The sequence below is a fragment of the Saccoglossus kowalevskii genome, chromosome 2 (genome assembly GCF_978046115.1).
Source record: "Saccoglossus kowalevskii chromosome 2, keSacKowa6.1, whole genome shotgun sequence".
Lineage (NCBI taxonomy): Eukaryota > Metazoa > Hemichordata > Enteropneusta > Harrimaniidae > Saccoglossus > Saccoglossus kowalevskii.
This window is the reverse complement of record NC_140642.1, coordinates 10,789,235-10,811,001: the sequence shown is the minus strand read 5'-3', so window position 1 is coordinate 10,811,001 and position 21,767 is coordinate 10,789,235. Positions and strand designations below refer to the sequence as shown.

General features: G+C 34.7%; 1 protein-coding gene across 5 annotated transcripts; it reads left to right on the top strand.

Moving 5' to 3' along the window:
- Positions 1–5,755: 5,755 nt before the first annotated feature.
- LOC102806416 (uncharacterized) lies at positions 5,756–20,926 on the top strand. 5 transcript variants are annotated; one of them, XM_006820427.3, is made up of 4 exons: positions 5,756–6,010; positions 12,565–12,657; positions 19,858–19,962; positions 20,211–20,926. In XM_006820427.3, exons 1-4 carry the CDS (start codon positions 6,002–6,004, stop codon positions 20,403–20,405), a joined length of 402 nt encoding a protein of 133 aa, XP_006820490.3. In that variant the 5' UTR covers positions 5,756–6,001; the 3' UTR covers positions 20,406–20,926. The 5 variants fall into 5 exon arrangements, with proteins under 5 accessions (XP_006820490.3, XP_085347296.1, XP_085347312.1 ...); XM_085491170.1 differs by lacking the exon at positions 5,756–6,010 and adding an exon at positions 6,975–7,096; XM_085491186.1 differs by lacking the exon at positions 5,756–6,010 and adding an exon at positions 8,195–8,236.
- The last annotated feature ends 841 nt before the right edge of the window (positions 20,927–21,767 follow it).

Sequence of the window (21,767 nt, the reverse complement as noted above, 5' to 3'; positions counted from 1 at the left end):
CTTAATTTAAATAGGCTGTAAATCTCAGATAGCCATGTTCACATTATGAATACGATTACTATGATATATCGAAAAGGGTTGTTCATGCTATATAGTCTTGTTCACACTAAGAATATGATGAGTATGGTGATGTATATTACTCCTGTCCACACTGTGAATGTGGTGATAATGATGCAATAAAAGGGTTGTACATATCAATTTGACCTGTTCACAGTATGTTTGTTTATTCTAGTTACTCCTGTGCACACAAAGAAATATGATGACAATAGTGTAGTGAGATAAATGGGATGAAGGTGAAAGTGAAAGGGTTGTATATTGTTCAGCACAGTATAACTATTTTGATAATGTTTTAGTGAAAGGGTAGTTTCTGCACAGTATTATTGCAATGGTGATGACTTGGTGGCTTTTCTGATGCAGACATTTCTATTGAACACGTAGTAAAATGAGTTGGCGGTGTTATAGAATACCCTGCCACAATACTATGCATTAGAATTTATGGCTCAAATGAAGCTGTTTGTGACATGCTAATTCATACTGTTTGGGTAATTCATATATCATCATTATTGGTCAATATTTTATTATGGAATTCATTTTTGTATTGTTGAAACCTATTCGATACGATGAGATTCCCATAACTCATCATTGTAGTGTTTTGTTAGTATTTTTTTAGTAATTAGCTAAGCGTTGGCGCGATTAAAAAAGTCTTCTCAGTTAATCGGCATTGAACAATAATTTAAACTATATTTTTGTTACATCCATAATTCAAATATATAGATGATTATTTCAAGCAATAACTGAATTTTGTGGAATGAGAATTTAAATGTAGATGCAGTCTAAATATATTTATTGTACGTTTTTTATCATATATATTTATTATTAAATATGAGATAATTATCTCGCAGTTTGACAAACATAAATTGCAATTGCAACTATTTGCCATTAAATTCGGTTTCCAAACTATAGGGAAAATACATGAGTCATGAGCGTTACGTTTAGACGCCCAAAGTGCACAGAAATACAATGACTAATATGATTATAGAAATACATGGTAAGATTTGAATATAGAAATACATGGTAAGATATGGTACAGAATGACTGTCTTATTTGAATATAGAAATGCATGGTATGATATGATACATAATGACTGTCTTATTTGAATATATAAATACATGGTATGATATGGTACATAATGACTGTCTTATTTGAATATAGACATAGATGGTATGATATGATACATAATAACTGTCTAATTTGAATATAGACATAGATGGTAAGATATGGTACATAATGACTGTCTCATTTGAATATAGAAATACATGGTATGATATGGTACATAATTACTGTCTTATTTGAATATAGAAATACATGGTATGATATGGTACATAATGACTGTCTTATTTGAATATAGACATAGATGGTATGATATGGTACATAATTACTGTCTAATTTGAATATAGAAATACATGGTATGACATGGTACATAATGACTGTCTCATTTGAATATAGAAATATGTGTTATGATATGGTACATAATGACTATCTAATTTGAATATATAAATACATGGTATGATATGGTACATAATGACAGTCTTATTTGAATATATAACTACATGGTATGATATGGTACATAATGACTGTCTAATTTGAATATAGAAATACATGGTATGATATGGTACATAATGACTGTCTTATTTGAATATAGAAATACATGGTATGATATGGTACATAATGACTGTCTAATTTGAATATATAAATACATGGTATGATATGGTACATAATGACTGTCTAATTTGAATATAGAAATACATGGTATGATATGGTACATAATGACTGTCTTATTTGAATATAGAAATACATGGTATGATATGGTACATAATGACTGTCTTATTTGAATATAGAAATACATGGTATGATATGGTACATAATGACTGTCTAATTTGAATATAGAAATACATGGTATGATATGGTACATAATGACTGTCTTATTTGAATATAGAAATACATGGTATGATATGGTACATAATGACTGTCTAATTTGAATATAGAAATACATGGTATGATATGGTACATAATGACTGTCTTATTTGAATATAGAAATACATGGTATGATATGGTACATAATGACTGTCTAATTTGAATATAGAAATACATGGTATGATATGGTACATAATGACTGTCTTATTTGAATATAGAAATACATGGTATGATATGGTACATAATGACTGTCTTATTTGAATATAGAAATACATGGTATGATATGGTACATAATGACTGTCTAATTTGAATATAGAAATACATGGTATGATATGGTACATAATGACTGTCTTATTTGAATATAGAAATACATGGTATGATATGGTACATAATGACTGTCTCATTCGAATATAGAAAGATATGTTATGATATGGTACATAATGACTGTCTAATTTGAATATAGAAATACATGGTATGATATGGTACATAATGACTGTCTCATTCGAATATAGAAATATATGTTATGATATGGTACATAATGACTGTCTAATTTGAATATAGAAATACATGGTATGATGTGGTACATAATGACTGTCTAATTTGAATACAGAAATACATGGTATGATATGATATATAATGACTGTCTCATTTGAATATGGAAATACATGGTCTGATATGGTACATAATTACTGTCTAATTTGAATATAGAAATACATGGTATGATATGGTACATAATGACTGTCTCATTTGGATATTAAAATACATGGTATGATATGGTACATAATGACTGTCTAATTTGAATATATAACTACATGGTATGATATGGTACATAATGACAGTCTTATTTGAATATATAACTACATGGTATGATATGGTACATAATGACTGTCTAATTTGAATATAGAAATACATGGTATGATATGGTACATAATGACTGTCTTATTTGAATATAGAAATACATGGTATGATATGGTACATAATGACTGTCTCATTCGAATATAGAAAGATATGTTATGATATGGTACATAATGACTGTCTAATTTGAATATAGAAATACATGGTATGATATGGTACATAATGACTGTCTTATTTGAATATAGAAATACATGGTATGATATGGTACATAATGACTGTCTAATTTGAATATAGAAATACATGGTATGATATGGTACATAATGACTGTCTTATTTGAATATAGAAATACATGGTATGATATGGTACATAATGACTGTCTAATTTGAATATAGAAATACATGGTATGATATGGTACATAATGACTGTCTTATTTGAATATAGAAATACATGGTATGATATGGTACATAATGACTGTCTAATTTGAATATAGAAATACATGGTATGATATGGTACATAATGACTGTCTTATTTGAATATAGAAATACATGGTATGATATGGTACATAATGACTGTCTTATTTGAATATAGAAATACATGGTATGATATGGTACATAATGACTGTCTAATTTGAATATAGAAATACATGGTATGATATGGTACATAATGACTGTCTTATTTGAATATAGAAATACATGGTATGATATGGTACATAATGACTGTCTCATTCGAATATAGAAAGATATGTTATGATATGGTACATAATGACTGTCTAATTTGAATATAGAAATACATGGTATGATATGGTACATAATGACTGTCTCATTCGAATATAGAAATATATGTTATGATATGGTACATAATGACTGTCTAATTTGAATATAGAAATACATGGTATGATGTGGTACATAATGACTGTCTAATTTGAATACAGAAATACATGGTATGATATGATATATAATGACTGTCTCATTTGAATATGGAAATACATGGTCTGATATGGTACATAATTACTGTCTAATTTGAATATAGAAATACATGGTATGATATGGTACATAATGACTGTCTCATTTGGATATTAAAATACATGGTATGATATGGTACATAATGACTGTCTAATTTGAATATATAACTACATGGTATGATATGGTACATAATGACAGTCTTATTTGAATATATAACTACATGGTATGATATGGTACATAATGACTGTCTAATTTGAATATAGAAATACATGGTATGATATGGTACATAATGACTGTCTTATTTGAATATAGAAATACATGGTATGATATGGTACATAATGACTGTCTCATTCGAATATAGAAAGATATGTTATGATATGGTACATAATGACTGTCTAATTTGAATATAGAAATACATGGTATGATATGGTACATAATGACTGTCTCATTCGAATATAGAAATATATGTTATGATATGGTACATAATGACTGTCTAATTTGAATATAGAAATACATGGTATGATATGGTACATAATGACTGTCTAATTTGAATATAGAAATACATGGTATGATGTGGTACATAATGACTGTCTAATTTGAATATAGAAATACATGGTATGATATGATATATAATGACTGTCTCATTTGAATATGGAAATACATGGTCTGATATGGTACATAATTACTGTCTAATTTGAATATAGAAATACATGGTATGATATGGTACATAATGACTGTCTCATTTGGATATTAAAATACATGGTATGATATGGTACATAATGACTGTCTAATTTGAATATAGAAATACATGGTATGATATGGTACATAATGACTGTCTAATTTGAATATAGAAATATATGGTATGATATGGTACATATGTATTCACCGGTGTTCCGGATTCCATTCAGTTACGTTACCACAGGTGTCCAAGTAAACATGCTGGATACTTTTATCTAAGTATATGTTCCCAAACCTTGGAAAGTTAGTCAAATTTGTAATAAAATATCAGCTTGAAGAACTGCAATTCCCTTTTTTAGATGTTATCGACAGATTTATGACAAATTCAATATCTAAAATGATCGAAATTTCGGCAATTTCTATATTATGCGTTTTAAGTCACAGCTGAACGTATGAATTCATTCATTCACCGGGTCGCCGGCCAATTAGAACTAATATTTTTTTAATTTGACACAAAGATGAAGACTTTCCGTTTTCGACAGTAAAATTCTTCCGTTTTTATGCAGAAAATACAGTATTTTTACGAAGTAAAATTATTATTTATTAAAATTATTATTCGTACGTGGGTTATACACTACATAGTTTGTAATTCAGCTTTATTCAGTTATAATTCAAGACAATAAAATCATTATGGAGAATATAGCAAATAATCTTATTTCTATGATAATATTCTTGAGTAATTATGAAAATTATCATTGGTGTACATATGTAATGCATTTTGTTTAGAATTATTCATAATATACTTCTGAAGTTTCTTGTCAAAATCAGTTGTTTTAACCCCCCCAAAAAAGTTTCACAATGTAGAATAAGTAGTGTTAGTATAATGTTGATGCGATCATTACATACCCTCCCCAGATACACACCTACAAGCAAGCACGTAGCACAATATATGACTCGTATACCAATAATGTCATTACTGTTCCTCTATTACTCCGATCCCACTACCATCACATGGCAGGGGGGACTGGATAGACTAAATGTCTAACAGTTACTTTATTAAAGATTTGACCTGCAAACATGAGGGCCATGGATTGATTAAAATCACGCGGGAAGTAATCCTGGTGATAACGATTCATAAGAAATCTACATATATACTAACGTTTAACATATATTGCAGTCAATTCACATTCCAGAGGTATTGATGACATACCGGTGTGACAACAATAACAGGAGTTAATGACCACACAAATATATGCTACATCGGCAACGGGATAGTATATGTCAATACCGGGGAGCAAACAAGGGGCGCATACCGTCTCGCTAGAACTAGCTTTTTTATACCACTATGTCATTTAACAACACGAAGGGAACACACATCTAACTTCTTCTCTTCCTTGAAAAGTTTATACTGTCGCTCATCTGATATATTATCTAACTAAGTCAACTCCACGTTCATGACGACATCGATTACGTCATCTGCTGTGCTGGGCTACAGTGTACACTGATTGGTTTATACAAGAAAATACCACCACATGATACAGGTAAATTCATTGCTTGTCTTGACAGCTTTTATATAATAAACTTAAAAGGTTATGTTCAGATTTGACAGATGACTGAACACAATTTAATATATCGCACATGGACATCCGCAATGTTGAAAAATTGACCAACTGAATAAAAAAAACATATAATATATCCTAGCTCATAATAGGGACATGGCGACGTGTTGAGGTTGCTGCATCGCGCTGTGCTGTTTATTTGCACCGTGTGAAGTGATATCGCCATGTAAGAGTCCAACCGACTCTGTGTGTAGATAGCGTAATCAACGGAGTGTTTTGATGCGTTGTATATGTCGCCATAAAAGCATCGAACTGACTCTGCATGCAGATAGCGTCACCAGGTGAATTTGTAGTGAGACAGTGTCATATCAACCAAACTTATCACCAAGCCCAACGTGACTTGCCCAAGATAAAGTTGCTTTTCATTTTGATATTGCAATTGCATTGAGCTGAGCAGACACGTATATCAATCGGATAATTGTTGAGAACACCATTAGGCCACATTCCTGTACATACAGCCGCGATTGCCTATGTTACCAATGTACTGTTACCCAGCACTAAGAACAATATGGTTGACTACATTCGTTTCAAGTCATATTTCCATTCATGGTATGTGTGTACAAACATATGTGTATTGCCTATTGTATGTATGCTACACAGAGCACTATCCCACCATGCCACTTGTTAGGCACTGTCTCTGAAAAACACATTCCAACTTACGGTGTTGTAAATGCACCATGTCCTACTTGAAACCCATTGCTTTGTAGCATATGGCCCCCTCAGATTTCCATTTTTATTTTTGCTTATAATATATTATTTGAATCCAATCTGTCTTAATAGAAGTCCTACACTGCCTCTCTCATGGAAAGATAGGACATGTTTGTGAATATTAGCTACGTGTTGGTATTCAGAACGCTAAAAATAACGGAACCGTGACAAATATTTCACTACGTGTTCATTAATCACTTCGGCGCTTGCATTCAGTCTCGTTAATGTAAAAGTCAAAACCTACGCAACAACATATGGAACAATGTTAGGTTTGTCTTGGTGATATTCATGAAGTCAAAGGTTGGTACGCTATAATGGTAAATAACTAATCGTGCAAGGGCCATGAGACCACAACTTAACGAACATATTCTCTTGAATTAACAGCTAAGCTGATTATGTATTATACAATGAGATGAAACTAGTGACGCTTCCATCTTGATGAAACACAGCATATTCTATTATGTTATAATATGTTATATTCTGCTTCGTTCTAGTCACTTAGAAGTAACTATATATCTTACCATCTGTTAAGAACAAAGTCCTGGCTTTAAATACAAAACGTATGGTCTTATACAAAACAATTCGGTTTGTTGTTTTCCCATTAATGTTTGTCTACAATCCATTGGATTGTTGCAAATAAATAAACTTCCCTGAATGGCTTGCATGATTAGTTTATGTGTAATAGACCTCAAATCCATATTTATAATTTTTAAATTGACGTATTCTATTTTCATCTTTACATTATATTCAAAAAAATGTTGATTTTTTTCAGTAAACATAAACCACCCGCATGAATTCCCACAACGGCTGGTGTGATGATTTCCCCGCTAGATGGAAGTGATTTTTTTAAAACATTCTGTGCGAAATTGAAGTGGCGATACAACTAGTACTTGTACACTAGATACTCACCTGTGAAATCACTTACATAACGAATAGATGCTAATTATATGCTAATCCATATAGTTTTCCCACTCTCTAGCCAATAAAAACTGCTTATTTGGATTTCGGTGAACATGAGGGTCTTCCGGGGCATGTGGTTCCGGGTGAATATTTTATACATTTCTCAAAAAACTTTCTTTTAAATTATTGTTGATAAGATGTTTAAACCGCCGAGTTGTTCATTGGATTTATCATAGACCTTAGAAAAATTACTTTATAATGTCTATGGAGTAATGTTCAGTTTATTTTTTTATTGGATACTATTCTATTATTCCATTGATTAGCCACGGTTCAAGATACCTGATGTATAAGGATCGAGATGATCAGAGAATCTCGGCTCGCTCGGCTTGTAGTCGAGATATTTGGATATAGCTAGCTGCGGTTCTAAAGATAAGAAGACGAAACATTAGTTTTCCAAGTTCTATTGGTTTGGGGCGTCATGATGACCGACTAATCGAACCACCGAATACTCAAGTGCTCAGCAATAAATGAAGTCCGTAGGTCAAGTGACATAATTAGTTCTTTTTTATAGTATATTTCACGTGACCCGACTTGGTACGCCATGTGACTTGAAATAACTTATCTTATTGGATATATGCTTAATGAAAGCGTGGCTATTCTGGTCATATAGCATGACTGTAATACAATGTTCATTCAATGCAAGACGACGCTTTACGGCTTTATGAGTGTCATTACTGAAACAGTGGGGGGGGGGGTAACTTACTTGTACCAATACGAGCGACGGTTATTTTGTCAATTTTCCCTATGTATGTGATGTGTTGAGGAGCTGTGATCTGGTCGGAGTCAATAGTTCATACCTAGTATGTCCATGTTCATACATAATTTAATTTCAGTCCCGTAAAATATAAGAAATCGCGCGAGTTATCGTGTGTTATTGTATGCGTCGTGAACTTACAATAAAACATCCACGACGTTCGTTTACAAAAAACAAATGATCACCGATCGATTTATACAACGGCGAAACGGGTTAATTGAAAGATCGTGCAAGTCATTACTTTGCCCCGTGCACAACGCTGAACTGAGGCCAATTTACGTACAAACATACATACAAAAGTTCTATTGTGCGCTTTGTCATTGCCCATTCAATACTCAGGCTGGAATAACTTAAGTACGTTATTTTTTGTTGATTAATCAAACATATCCCCATTAGCTCAGACGCGTACGGTAGAAGCTTTACCTGCTGTAGTTGATGACGTGTGTTACAACCACACCGTTAGCTCGGCTAGTTCCAATAGTTGATGAAGAACATATGTGAGTTATTGAAATACCGGTTTATAAATTATGTTCAGCTACACTAGCGGTTTACAATCTGCATATGAACACAAACGTGGCGATTTACAGCATAAAACCATAAAGAGTTGGTTTACAGGATTATACCACGCGTGGCCACGTGACCTCCATTGGCTTATTTCTGTAAACCATTTATTCTTATGCAGGTTGTAAACCGGCAACAGAATGTGTGAAACCAATTTTGTAAACCACTATTGTAAATCAGGCCTTGGGCCTTGGCCAAGACTGGGTAGGTTTAGTGCAACGTCTGGAGTTGACGAGGAGACAGTATCTTTTTCCTTAACTATTGGACTCGTTGGGAAAGGGACCGAACTGAGCTAGGATACAGGAATTAGAAGATTCACTTTAACTTGAAGTGGTATAACGTCACAACGTGTACACTGTTTCCGTTTATACAGGTCTTGTGTTTATTTCGGCAACTCTACACTTGGACTTTTGTCTCCATGTAGATTTTATAATTGCCTCACATATTTTTCATATTATGCCGTTAACACTATATGCAATTTAAAAATCGTCCACTTCTTTAGTTCAAGCATTATGTAGTTTATCAATTCTCAAATGTTTAAGTGCCTGGTATTACTGAGCTTCGCAAGGTTTGGATTTTCAGAGGTGAATAGAGATGTCCATATCAACTAATGAAAAAGTTGGCCATACCGGATACAGAACATGACGTTACTATTTATAACCAAGGGATATGATATACTTGTGGGTGTAACATACACGATTTGGGCGTGTAATACACTACACTTGTCCTTGTTATATAATAGACTTGTCCGTGTAATATAATAGGCTTGTCCGTATCCATATACACCCACAAGAATTTTTTACAAAATGGTAAATATACTTCACCAGCTCTAATCCCATCATCTCCATGTACCACCATAATATGTGCCATAGTGGTAGGCCTGATTATTGATGTTGAAAGGGACACCCACATAACTCATACTGGACAGGAAGTTATTTCACTGCTAGAATGGGGTAGACAAGGCAATAGTACTTGAGATGAAATACATGTACACCAAAGTATCAGGTTAAAGCTCCTGGTTTTAATACTTCTCAAAATAATTACAAAAAACGAAACGCAGAATAATACAATGTATAAATTCACTAAAATGGGAGAGTGCATAGGGAAGTGGGTTTCCACAGGAACCAATCAGAATGTGGTCTTGCTACCATCTGCCAAAAGATGACATGCAGACATTCACGTAAGCAAGTCAGTAGATCGTAAACATCCTTTGTTATGTAAATTACAAGCACACCTGGTAGATTCCAATTATCCTTGCAGACTTGTAAACAAGTATGACCTGTCAATCACTTTTATCGCAGTTATCACACGGCAATCAGGGCAATGCACGACGTTTCTTCCCATGGTTCCATGTACACTTCTATTTCCAGGAGTAATATAAGGATGCTGACAATATGGCTCTATCAATTCACCAGCTCTAACTATTTCACCACCATAATATGGTTGTATCATTTCATTACCTCTAACTACTAGTATATCACCACTATATACCACCATAATATGGCTGTATCATTCCATTGCCTCTAACTACTAGTATATCACCACCATATACCACCATAATATGGTTGTATCATTTCATTACCTCTAACTACTAGTATATCACCACCATATACCACCATATTATGGCTGTATCATTCCATTACCTTTAACTACTAGTATATCACCACTATATACCACCATATTATGGCTGTATCATTCTATTACCTCTAACTACTAGTATATCACCTCCATATACCACCATAATATGGCTGTATCATTCCATTGCCTCTAACTACTAGTATATCACCACCATATACCACCATATTATGGCTGTATCATTCCATTGCTTCTAACTACTAGTATATCATCTCCATATACCACCATATTATGGCTGCATCATTCCATTACCTCTAACTACTAGTATATCACCTCCATATACCACCATATTATGGCTGTATCATTCCATTGCCTCTAACTACTAGTATATCATCTCCATATACCACCATATTATGGCTGTATCATTCCATTACCTCTAACTACTAGTATATCACCACCATATACCACCATACTATGGCTGTATCATTCCATTACCTCCAACTACTAGTATATCACCACCATATACCACCATATTATGGTTGTATCATTCCATTACCTCTAACTACTAGTATATCACCACCATATACCACAATATTATGGCTGTATCATTCCATTACCTCTACCTACTAGTATATCACCACTATATACCACCATATTATCTGTATCATTCCATTACCTCTAACTACTAATATATCATCTCCATATACCACCATATTATGGCGGTATCATTCCATTACCTCTAACTACTAGTGTATCACCTCCATATACCACCATATTATGGCTGTATCACTCCATTACCTCTAACTACTAGTATATCACCTCCATATACCACCATATTATGGCTGTATCATTCCATTACCTCTAAGTACTAGTATACCACCACCATATACCACCATATTATGGCTGTATCATTCCATTACCTCTAACTACTAGTATATCACCACCATATACCACCATATTATGGCTGTATCATTCCATTACCTCTAACTACTAGTATATCACTACCATATACCACCATATTATGGCTGTATCATTCCATTACCTCTAACTACTAGTATATCACCACCATATACCACCATAATATGGCTGTATCGTTCCTTTACCGCTAACTACTAGTATATCACCACCATATACCACCATAATATGGCTGTATCATTCCATTACCTCTAACTACTAGTATATCACCTCCATATATACCACCATATTATGGCTGTATCATTCCATTACCTCTAACTACTAGTATATCACCACCATATACCACCATATTATGGCTGTATCATTCCATTACCTCTAACTACTAGTATATCACCACCATATACCACCATAATACGGGTGTGTCATTCCATTACCTCTAACTACTAGTATATCACCACCATATACCACCATAATATGGCTGTATCATTCCATTACCTCTAACTACTCGTATATCACCACCATATACCACCATATTATGGCTGTATCATTCCATTACCTCTAACTACTAGTATATCACCACCATATACCACCATAATACGGGTGTGTCATTCCATTACCTCTAACTACTAGTATATCACCACCATATACCACCATAATATGGCTGTATCATTCCATTACCTCTAACTACTCGTATATCACCATCATATACCACCATATTATTGCTGTATCATTCCATATGTCCTAACTTTCACACGTGCATGCACCAATATAATATGGCTATATCATTATCAAGCTTTAACTTCATCGGCATAATACATAATGCACTGCAGTAATCATATTCCAGTTATATTATTCAATCCATCTAAACTCATGTATCGCCAGATATCCCCCCCCCCATCATTAAATTCCTCTACCAATTTGACGTACTGCAGGTAAATTATACTGTATTCATTTGGAATACTTGTGTCATACGGATAATGAGAATAATATTTTTATAATATAGGTGGCGGAATATTTCAATAATATGTCATCACGGTATTACCGATATCGATCAATGGAGTCAATCACGGAGTACAACTCTACACTTGAGCCGCAGGTAAGCATGTGACGAGTACATACCTTACACGAACAATACTGCTACCTTGTCACGTGGTTTACAATTCCTGCCAGTCTCGAAATTCAATCCCCACAAACTTCGAGAGCTACAACTTGACTCATTGGCAACCATTCCTGCTAAACCTAGAAACATATCTTTTCAAAACCTTGTATATACTCATGATAGTCAGTCAGGTTATTGTGTGTTTTAATTTTGATAAATCGAAAATGCCATACCTGCAATAGCTAATTCGTGACACACCAGTATGTTTGTTTATCATATTAGCCATTCCTGCTAATCTCAGTATCCTGTTTATATATAATCCATAAACTGGTTTCAACACGTCATAACTCATTGGGTTAACGTGACATGCTTTGTAGAGATTTTGTGAGTTCCCAGAAATCAACCAGCAGAACGTAGCAACAAGTATTCTGTTATTGGTTATTTAAAGCGGGGGAGTCGTCACCTACCAATGCATCAGATGGCCATAGCGTGTCATTGTTTACCCATGAGCCTTTGCGTTTTTAGCGTGTGTTGTTATCGTCGTTTGGGACTCGATTCCCGCGCGTGTGCAGGTGACGACCTTCCCACTTTAAGTTTGTGAGTGTTGCGTTGAACGAGATCTCCCATGGAAGTTGTTAAGATCGTTGGGCTGTCCCGATCAGACAATTACAAAAAAAAAAAAATATTAGAAAAATAATTGAAAAAAAATAATAAAATCACACAGCAATTACAATTTTAAAAATGTAAAAAAAATGAAAAAGCCGAATCAATTGGGTTGGGTCCCTGTGTAAGCGACTAGCGTGTTTTTATAGGAATTACTATTGTATTTGTGTATGATATTAGGGTATGGCAAATATATGAAAAATACCGCAAACTATATCAATAACATCATGTCTTTTTGAGCAATCTATCCAACATATCGACCTCTCCGTTTATCAATCAACCTGGGCACTCCGCGACAAAACACTAAAAGAAAAAAATACAAGAATTTTTTTGGCCGGGGAAACATGCTATTAAGAAGATTAATGTTGGAATTATTCAGCCAACGTATAAATATTGAACAAATAAAACATTGTTTTGATTGATAACACTCTTACACTAATTGGATTTCCCGCGCTGTATTTTCACATGAATAATATTTTGAAATCCGATTTCAATACACATAAAAACAAATGGTGATCTCTAGCACATAAGTGTGCAACACGATATTTCAGTCATGGGAAATGTTTTGTTAAAACAGGTGTACAAACCTTCATTAAAATATCACTAGTCGTGCAGTGTACGTCCTGTTAAATACAGTCACTGTGCTAATATTGATCTATTATTCTACAAAGTCGTGTTGTTGTCTGGTTTGCGTCAAACCGCTTACAAGCCGTATCGCGTGTACGTACAGTATCAGGTCACAGATTGTTTACAGTGTGTGAGATCGTCAAGTCATTTAGTGGGCCAAGATAGGGTGCGCAGACTCTGGCATCGTCTTATTGGAGAGTGGATGATTTTATGGAATATATGGAACAGTCTTAGCGCAGTATCATGGTGAGAATCCGTATTATTGATCGTTATAAGACTAATATAGCAGTGAGTATATCTAGTAGAGTTCCTCCAGCGCGCAGTGTGCTGACGCTTGCTAATAATCAGACTGTAAAAGTTATCGTTTCCACGACTTGGCAACTGATGATGCTTCTCACACTGATAAATTTCAAACATTGCATAGCATGTATAATAACATATGCTAGTATTCGGATGCACGGCGACTGATGTTAGTGTGAGTTATGTCTACTGGAATAGTGTAACAATGAAGACAACACTGTTCGGGAATGCTTTTAATCGACCCCCTGGGGCCCTTAAAAACATACTTTTTTACTTTCCTCGGGTTTCATTTTTTAATTATTGAAACCAGCTGCTACGTGACTACGCATTTCAAATGGTTCCTGAGACCCGGAGCAGTTGTCCTCTTATTAATTAATGAAGTCCGGTCTAATATAAGAATCTTGCTTCTCGTTTATTCTGCAATTGAAAGTATTTTTAATGAGAATCATCATTAGTCATTTACAGCCGGAAACCACATGCAATTACTAAACGCAAAGGTGTATTGCTCGTTATTCACTCGGGTCGTTAGCCGATAACAGTAGGGAATGATGAAACGTCAAAAATATTAAATATAAAATAGACGGGATCGCAGCGTCAATGGCAATGTGGCCCTCTGTACTGCCCACCACTAAACCGCGATTTGCGATTGCTTCACATTTAATCCAAGTTTGTGTAATTTACGGTTTTGTCGTAAGGTCGTACGGTAAGGTAACCTGTACCAAACCTTACCCAATTATGTTAGTCCGAAGTAACGCAAACCATTATAACTCAAGTTACAATTTGTATGATGTTTATTTTTCTACTGCCTATGGTATTGCAATATAATTGAGTTTAATTAATTGCATTTCTATATGGGAATGCAGTTTAATTAACCATGTTCGGTAGCCATGTTCCATTTGCATTGTTGACTCGCAATCATTATTAAGGCAAAGGCGGGGTTCATAAATTCCAAACGTGCAATTCGAAAATGCACCTGTTTCAAGTGTGTCAAAAATGTCAAACGTACAAGCGGCGCTGAAAACATTTTTTTTTAATGACAATCTTGCAGTCAAAATATTACAAAACGTACGTGCGAATAGACGGGGAAAATGTCAGATGAACAAACATTATTACGGCAAAGTCGTGTCTTGAAAAATGCCAAACGAGTATGTCGAGAATATAATGGCGAAATGTGAAGATAACAATGTAAACTTTTTAAACTATCAAACGTCCAGTTTTCTGAAAATCCGAACACTCAAGTCAAGCAAATTTCAAAAATGCAATTTTCAATGATTACAAACGTGAAACTCAAAAATCTAAAAATGCCGAACGTAAAAAGCTAAAATCGTCATGTATTGGCCATCAATAAATTACCCACTGATAAAACAAAACGGGTCATAGATTTCCAAGTATCAAACCATAATTATTTGATTAAAATGCCGCTGATCGACAAGTATTTAAACTACAGTCAACAATGTTCTCCTGCCTCCATGTTGTGGTTATTATTGGATACGCAATGTAAATTGTAACGAAGGCCCGCTACGTTTCTTATTGACCGACAAAATTCTCGGACGACGCTACGTCAGTGAATAAATAAATAATTATAATCGGATTAAAAAGTGTGGAATTTTAGTTTGTGAAAATCGGCGTTAGGTCTAATTGTAGGAATCAGACATGACGACGCCATTAGTATGATCACCCCCCCCCCCTTCTGACTTGAACGCAGTTTGAGTTGTGCTCAATCCTATCCGTGGGATAAATGACATCGAACGATTTAATACGATAATCCAGGTTAACTAGATTACAGAAAACTGCCTAATAAAAAATAATGCCATATACTCACAGCTGTCTTTGTCATCCATATGTGGTAGCCTATGGCATCACAGGTATCTAGAAAGTGTGAACACAAAGGCGATTTACATTGAACATTGAAATAATACAAGGAATTGAATATGAAGAGGAAATTATATATATATATATATATATGTTCATTTATTTGGATCATTGTATCGTGCCCTCCTAAATGACGGTATCCAGTCTGTCATATCATAGTAGATCAACTGACAAAGAAGTAGTAATTAGGTCCCATATGTTCTACTGCACGAATCCCGAGGCAATTATTCAAACAACGAGCCTTCAAAAATAAATTATTAAATGTTTCAAAAAAGGGCGACTCTTAGCCCTGAATAATATCAGAGCTAAGAGTGAACGTAATGAACGCCATCTACTGTGACGAAACTCGTAATACACAGTACAGTACAGTTAATGAACGTCATCTACTGTGACGCAACTCGTAATAAACAGTACAGTTAATGAACGTCATCTACTGTGACACAACTCGTAATACACAGTACAGTTAATGAACGTCATCTACTGTGACGCAACTCGTAATACACAGTACAGTTAATGAACGTCATCTGCTGTGACACAACTCGTAATAAACAGTACAATTAATGAACGTCATCTACTGTGACGCAACTCGTAATAAACAGTACAGTTAATGAACGTCATCTGCTGTGACACGACACGTAATACACAGTACAGTTAACGAACGTCATCTACTGTGACACAACACGTAATACACAGTACATGTACAGTTAATGAACGTCATCTACTGTGACACAACACGTAATACACAGTACAGTTAATGAACGTCATCTACTGTGACGCAACTCGTAATAAACAGTACAGTTAATGAACGTCATCTACTGTGACGCAAGTCGTAATAAACAGTACAGTTAATGAACGTCATCTACTGTGACGCAACTCGTAATACACAGTACAGTCAATGAACGTCATCTACTGTGACGTAACTCGTAATATACAGCACAGTTAATGAACGTCATCTACTGTGACGCAACTCGTAATAAACAGTACAGTTAATGGACGTTATCTACTGTGACGCAACTCGTAATAAACAGTACAGTTAATGAACGTCATCTACTGTGACACAACACGTAATACACAGTACAGTTAATGAACGTCATCTACTGTAACACAACTCGTAATACACAGTACAGTCAATGAACGTCATCTACTGTGACGTAACTCGTAATATACAGTACAGTTAATGAACGTCATCTACTGTGACGCAACTCGTAATAAACAGTACAGTTAATGGACGTTATCTACTGTGACGCAACTCGTAATAAACAGTACAGTTAATGAACGTCATCTACTGTGACACAACTCGTAATACACAGTACAGTTAATGAACGTCATCTGCTGTGACACAACTCGTAATACACAGTACAGTCAATGAACGTCATCTACTGTGACGTAACTCGTAATATACAGCACAGTTAATGAACGTCATCTACTGTGACGCAACTCGTAATAAACAGTACAGTTAATGGACGTTATCTACTGTGACGCAACTCGTAATAAGCAGTACAGTGAATGAACGTCATCTACTGTGACACAACACGTAATACACAGTACAGTTAATGAACGTCATCTACTGTAACACAACTCGTAATACACAGTACAGTCAATGAACGTCATCTACTGTGACGTAACTCGTAATATACAGTACAGTTAATGAACGTCATCTACTGTGACACAACTCGTAATAAACAGTACAGTTAATGGACGTTATCTACTGTGACGCAACTCGTAATAAACAGTACAGTTAATGAACGTCATCTACTGTGACACAACTCGTAATACACAGTACAGTTAATGAACGTCATCTACTGTGACGCAACTCGTAATAAACAGTACAGTTAATGAACGTCATCTGCTGTGACGCAACTCGTAATACACAGTACAGTTAATGAACGTCATCTACTGTGACGCAACTCGTAATACACAGTACAGTTAATGAACGTCATCTACTGTGACGCAACTCGTAATAAACAGTACAGTTAATGAACGTCATCTACTGTGACGCAACTCGTAATAAACAGTACAGTTAATGAACGTCATCTGCTGTGACGCAACTCGTAATACACAGTACAGTTAATGAACGTCATCTACTGTGACGCAACTCGTAATACACAGTACAGTTAATGAACGTCATCTACTGTGACGCAACTCGTAATAAACAGTACAGTTAATGAACGTCATCTACTGTGACGCAACTCGTAATAAACAGTACAGTTAATGAACGTCATCTGCTGTGACGTAACTCGTAATATACAGTACAGTTAATGAACGTCATCTACTGTGACGTAACTCGTAATATACAGTACAGTTAATGGACGTTATCTACTGTGACGCAACATGTAATTACACAGTACAGTACAGTTAATGAACGTCATCTACTGTGACGCAACTCGTAATAAACAGTACAGTTAATGAACGTCATCTGCTGTTACGCAACTCGTAATACACAGTACAGTTAATGAACGTCATCTACTGTGACGCAACTCGTAATACACAGTACAGTTAATGAACGTCATCTGCTATGACGCAACTCGTAATAAACAGTACAGTAGGTGACGTCTTAGTCAATTCATTAATCATCTTTTTTTTCTCCTATATATCAATGATCTATTTTCCTCATCATAATTTTTTGACATTAAACTTTTTTCAAATAATAATAACCATAAAAATGAATTTGAAACTAATCTAAATCATGTAGCAAACTGGTGTGCTGCAAATAAACAACAATAAAACAAACTCCATGATTTTCTCTCTTCCCCAGAAAATCCTCTCTTCAAACAATAACCTGAATCTCAATAATAACCATAGATAAACACCTCACTTGGAAGCCTCACATAAAACACGTGTTAGCAAAAATAACATTCGTTCTCATTCTACTTTATAACTCCTTAATTCTTCCACATTTATCATATGGTTTAGAAGTCTGGGGCTCTTCTCTTGATCCAATTTATAAACAACAAAAGAAACTGGTACGCATTATAATGTTTAAAGACAGACTCATTCACAGCAGACCTCTCTTTAATTATCTGGGTTTTCTTGACATTTATGACCAACACAAGCTCTAGCTAACATGTTTTATTCATGATCTGTACAACAATAATACACCCCCCCCCTTGTGATCCAAGTAACTCTTTTCCTGGCCATTCATACCAAACTAGATCCTAGTCAAATGAAAACTTTGCCTGCCCACATAAAAGAACTACATTTGGTCAATTTGTCTGTGGATTATTCTGGAACCCAATTGTGGAATAGTCTTCCTAACCATATTAGAAGTATTTCCAATCGCAATCAAGCAAACTTAAAAGCACATTTTGCCGACTCACATAGTTAGTTTACTATTTACATACCTGTAGTGAAAAACAACTACTATGTGAAACTTTATTGTCAAACGAGTTTATTGTATTTATATTTATTGTTATTTCTATTAGATTGTATCAATGTAATTTTATTTTTCAACAAAACGCCCGCCAAAATGATTATTTAGCTCCATCAGAATTCGGGAACAGACTAGACTAGCTTCACCTAAGCTATATTCTGCTGCCCAACCATTACTGCTCATCTTATATAGTAATATACTTTGATTTAATATGTATGTCCTCATTATATTATATTATATTATATTATATTATATTATATTATATTATATTATATTATATTATATTATATTATATTATATTATATTATATTATATTATATTATATTATATTATATTATATTATATTATATTATATTATATTATAGCCTCGATATGGGAGACAATACGATGACTATCAAAAGATAATTCACGGAGTGACGTCAGAACGCGACATTAAAGATGCAATCGCAGCTTTACAGGATCGATTTCAGGTTGTTTACAGGGTTTTCAATTTCCAATGAATGTCTACAAATTTTCCTCTCGTTCGTCTTTACAATTCAATTATATATTAATAACTTTTATTCATTTTAATTTTAACACAACATTCCGAGGTAATTATAGCCGTTATTGTGGTTTTACCTGATACGCTCAAGGCGATATATAGTTGGGTGTTAGAGGGCGCTGTTTTGAATAAACCTGTATCATACCATATGTAGTAAACATGTGTTCTTTCTTACAGCGGCTGCAATTTATGTTAGAGGACTGCCAAGACGCATACAGAAAGAAACATGAAATTCTCCAAAAAAGAAATGAGTATATGCAGACATCGGGAACTATTAATATAATAACTACCGCATCTCTTATCCTCTTATGTTTGTCTTTGATTTCGAGCTTAGTACGCGTGGCTTTAATTGGCAACTACCTTAGCGATTAAACTGTGACCATTTTTATGTTCTGTCGGTGATGTCGTTCAATTTCAGTCGGCGGTATTGTTCACTTTTAGTCGGTGTCCTTGTTCATATTAAGTATTATTACCGTAAATGTAAAAAAATGTAATTCTTTTAGCAACCCGACCATGGAATGTATTAGTATTTAGTTTACGGAGACTGTATGGTAAAGCACGTATATGTACTTGTCGCTTCAATATTATAAAGTCACCTAATGTCAACAGCCTGCATATTTGGAGTGTATATTATGCCATATTATAATCATTATAAGTTATTATGTATCACGGATTTTCCCATGAGTTCCGAGACCTGGTAATCCCGTAATCACATCAGTCGATTACCATCATTGGCAGACGACGTATTGCCTCACCGTTGATCGTATGCTTACTAGGATTGTATAGGAGATTGCAGCCCGACCGGAGACGGACGGTTTGTGATTTGAGTTAGCGACCTGACAGTATAGACGAATTGTCGGTTATTAATAAAAGTGAACTATCTGTTAGAAGCATCTGGTGTGCGTTGTCTGGGTCGATTTACTTTCAGTCGGGGATATCGTTCACATTTAGTCGGGGATATTGTTCTCTTTCATTAAGCAATAGGGTTTTTAGTCGGCAATGTCGTTCATTTTCAGTCGGTGATACCGTTCATTTTCAGTCGGCGATATCGTTAATTTTCAGTCGTCGATATCGTTCATTTTCAGTCGGTGATATCGTTCATTTTCAGTCGTCGATATCGTTCATTTTCACTCGGTGATATCGTTCATTTTCAGTCGGCAATGTCGTTTATTTTCAGTCGGTGGTACCGTTCATTTTCAGTCGGCAATATCGTTAATTTTCAGTCGTCGATATCGTTCATTTTCACTCGGTGATATCGTTCATTTTCAGTCGGCAATGTCGTTAATTTTCAGTCGTCGATATCGTTCATTTTCAGTCGGTGATATCGTTCATTTTCAGTCGGTGATATCGTTCATTTTCAGTCGGTGATATCGTTCATTTTCAGTCGGTGATATCGTTCATTTTCACTCGGTGATATCGTTCATTTTCACTCGGTGATATCGTTCATTTTCACTCGGTGATATCGTTCATTTTCAGTCGATGATATCGTTCATTTTCAGTCGGTGATATCGTTCATTTTCACTCGGTGATATTGTTCATTTTCAGTCGATGATATCGTTCATTTTCAGTCGTCGATATCGTTCATTTTCAGTCGGTGATATCGTTCATTTTCAGTCGGTGATATCGTTCATTTTCAGTCGGTGATATCGTTCATTTTCACTCGGTGATATCGTTCATTTTCAGTCGATGATATCGTTCATTTTCAGTCGGTGATATCGTTCATTTTCACTCGGT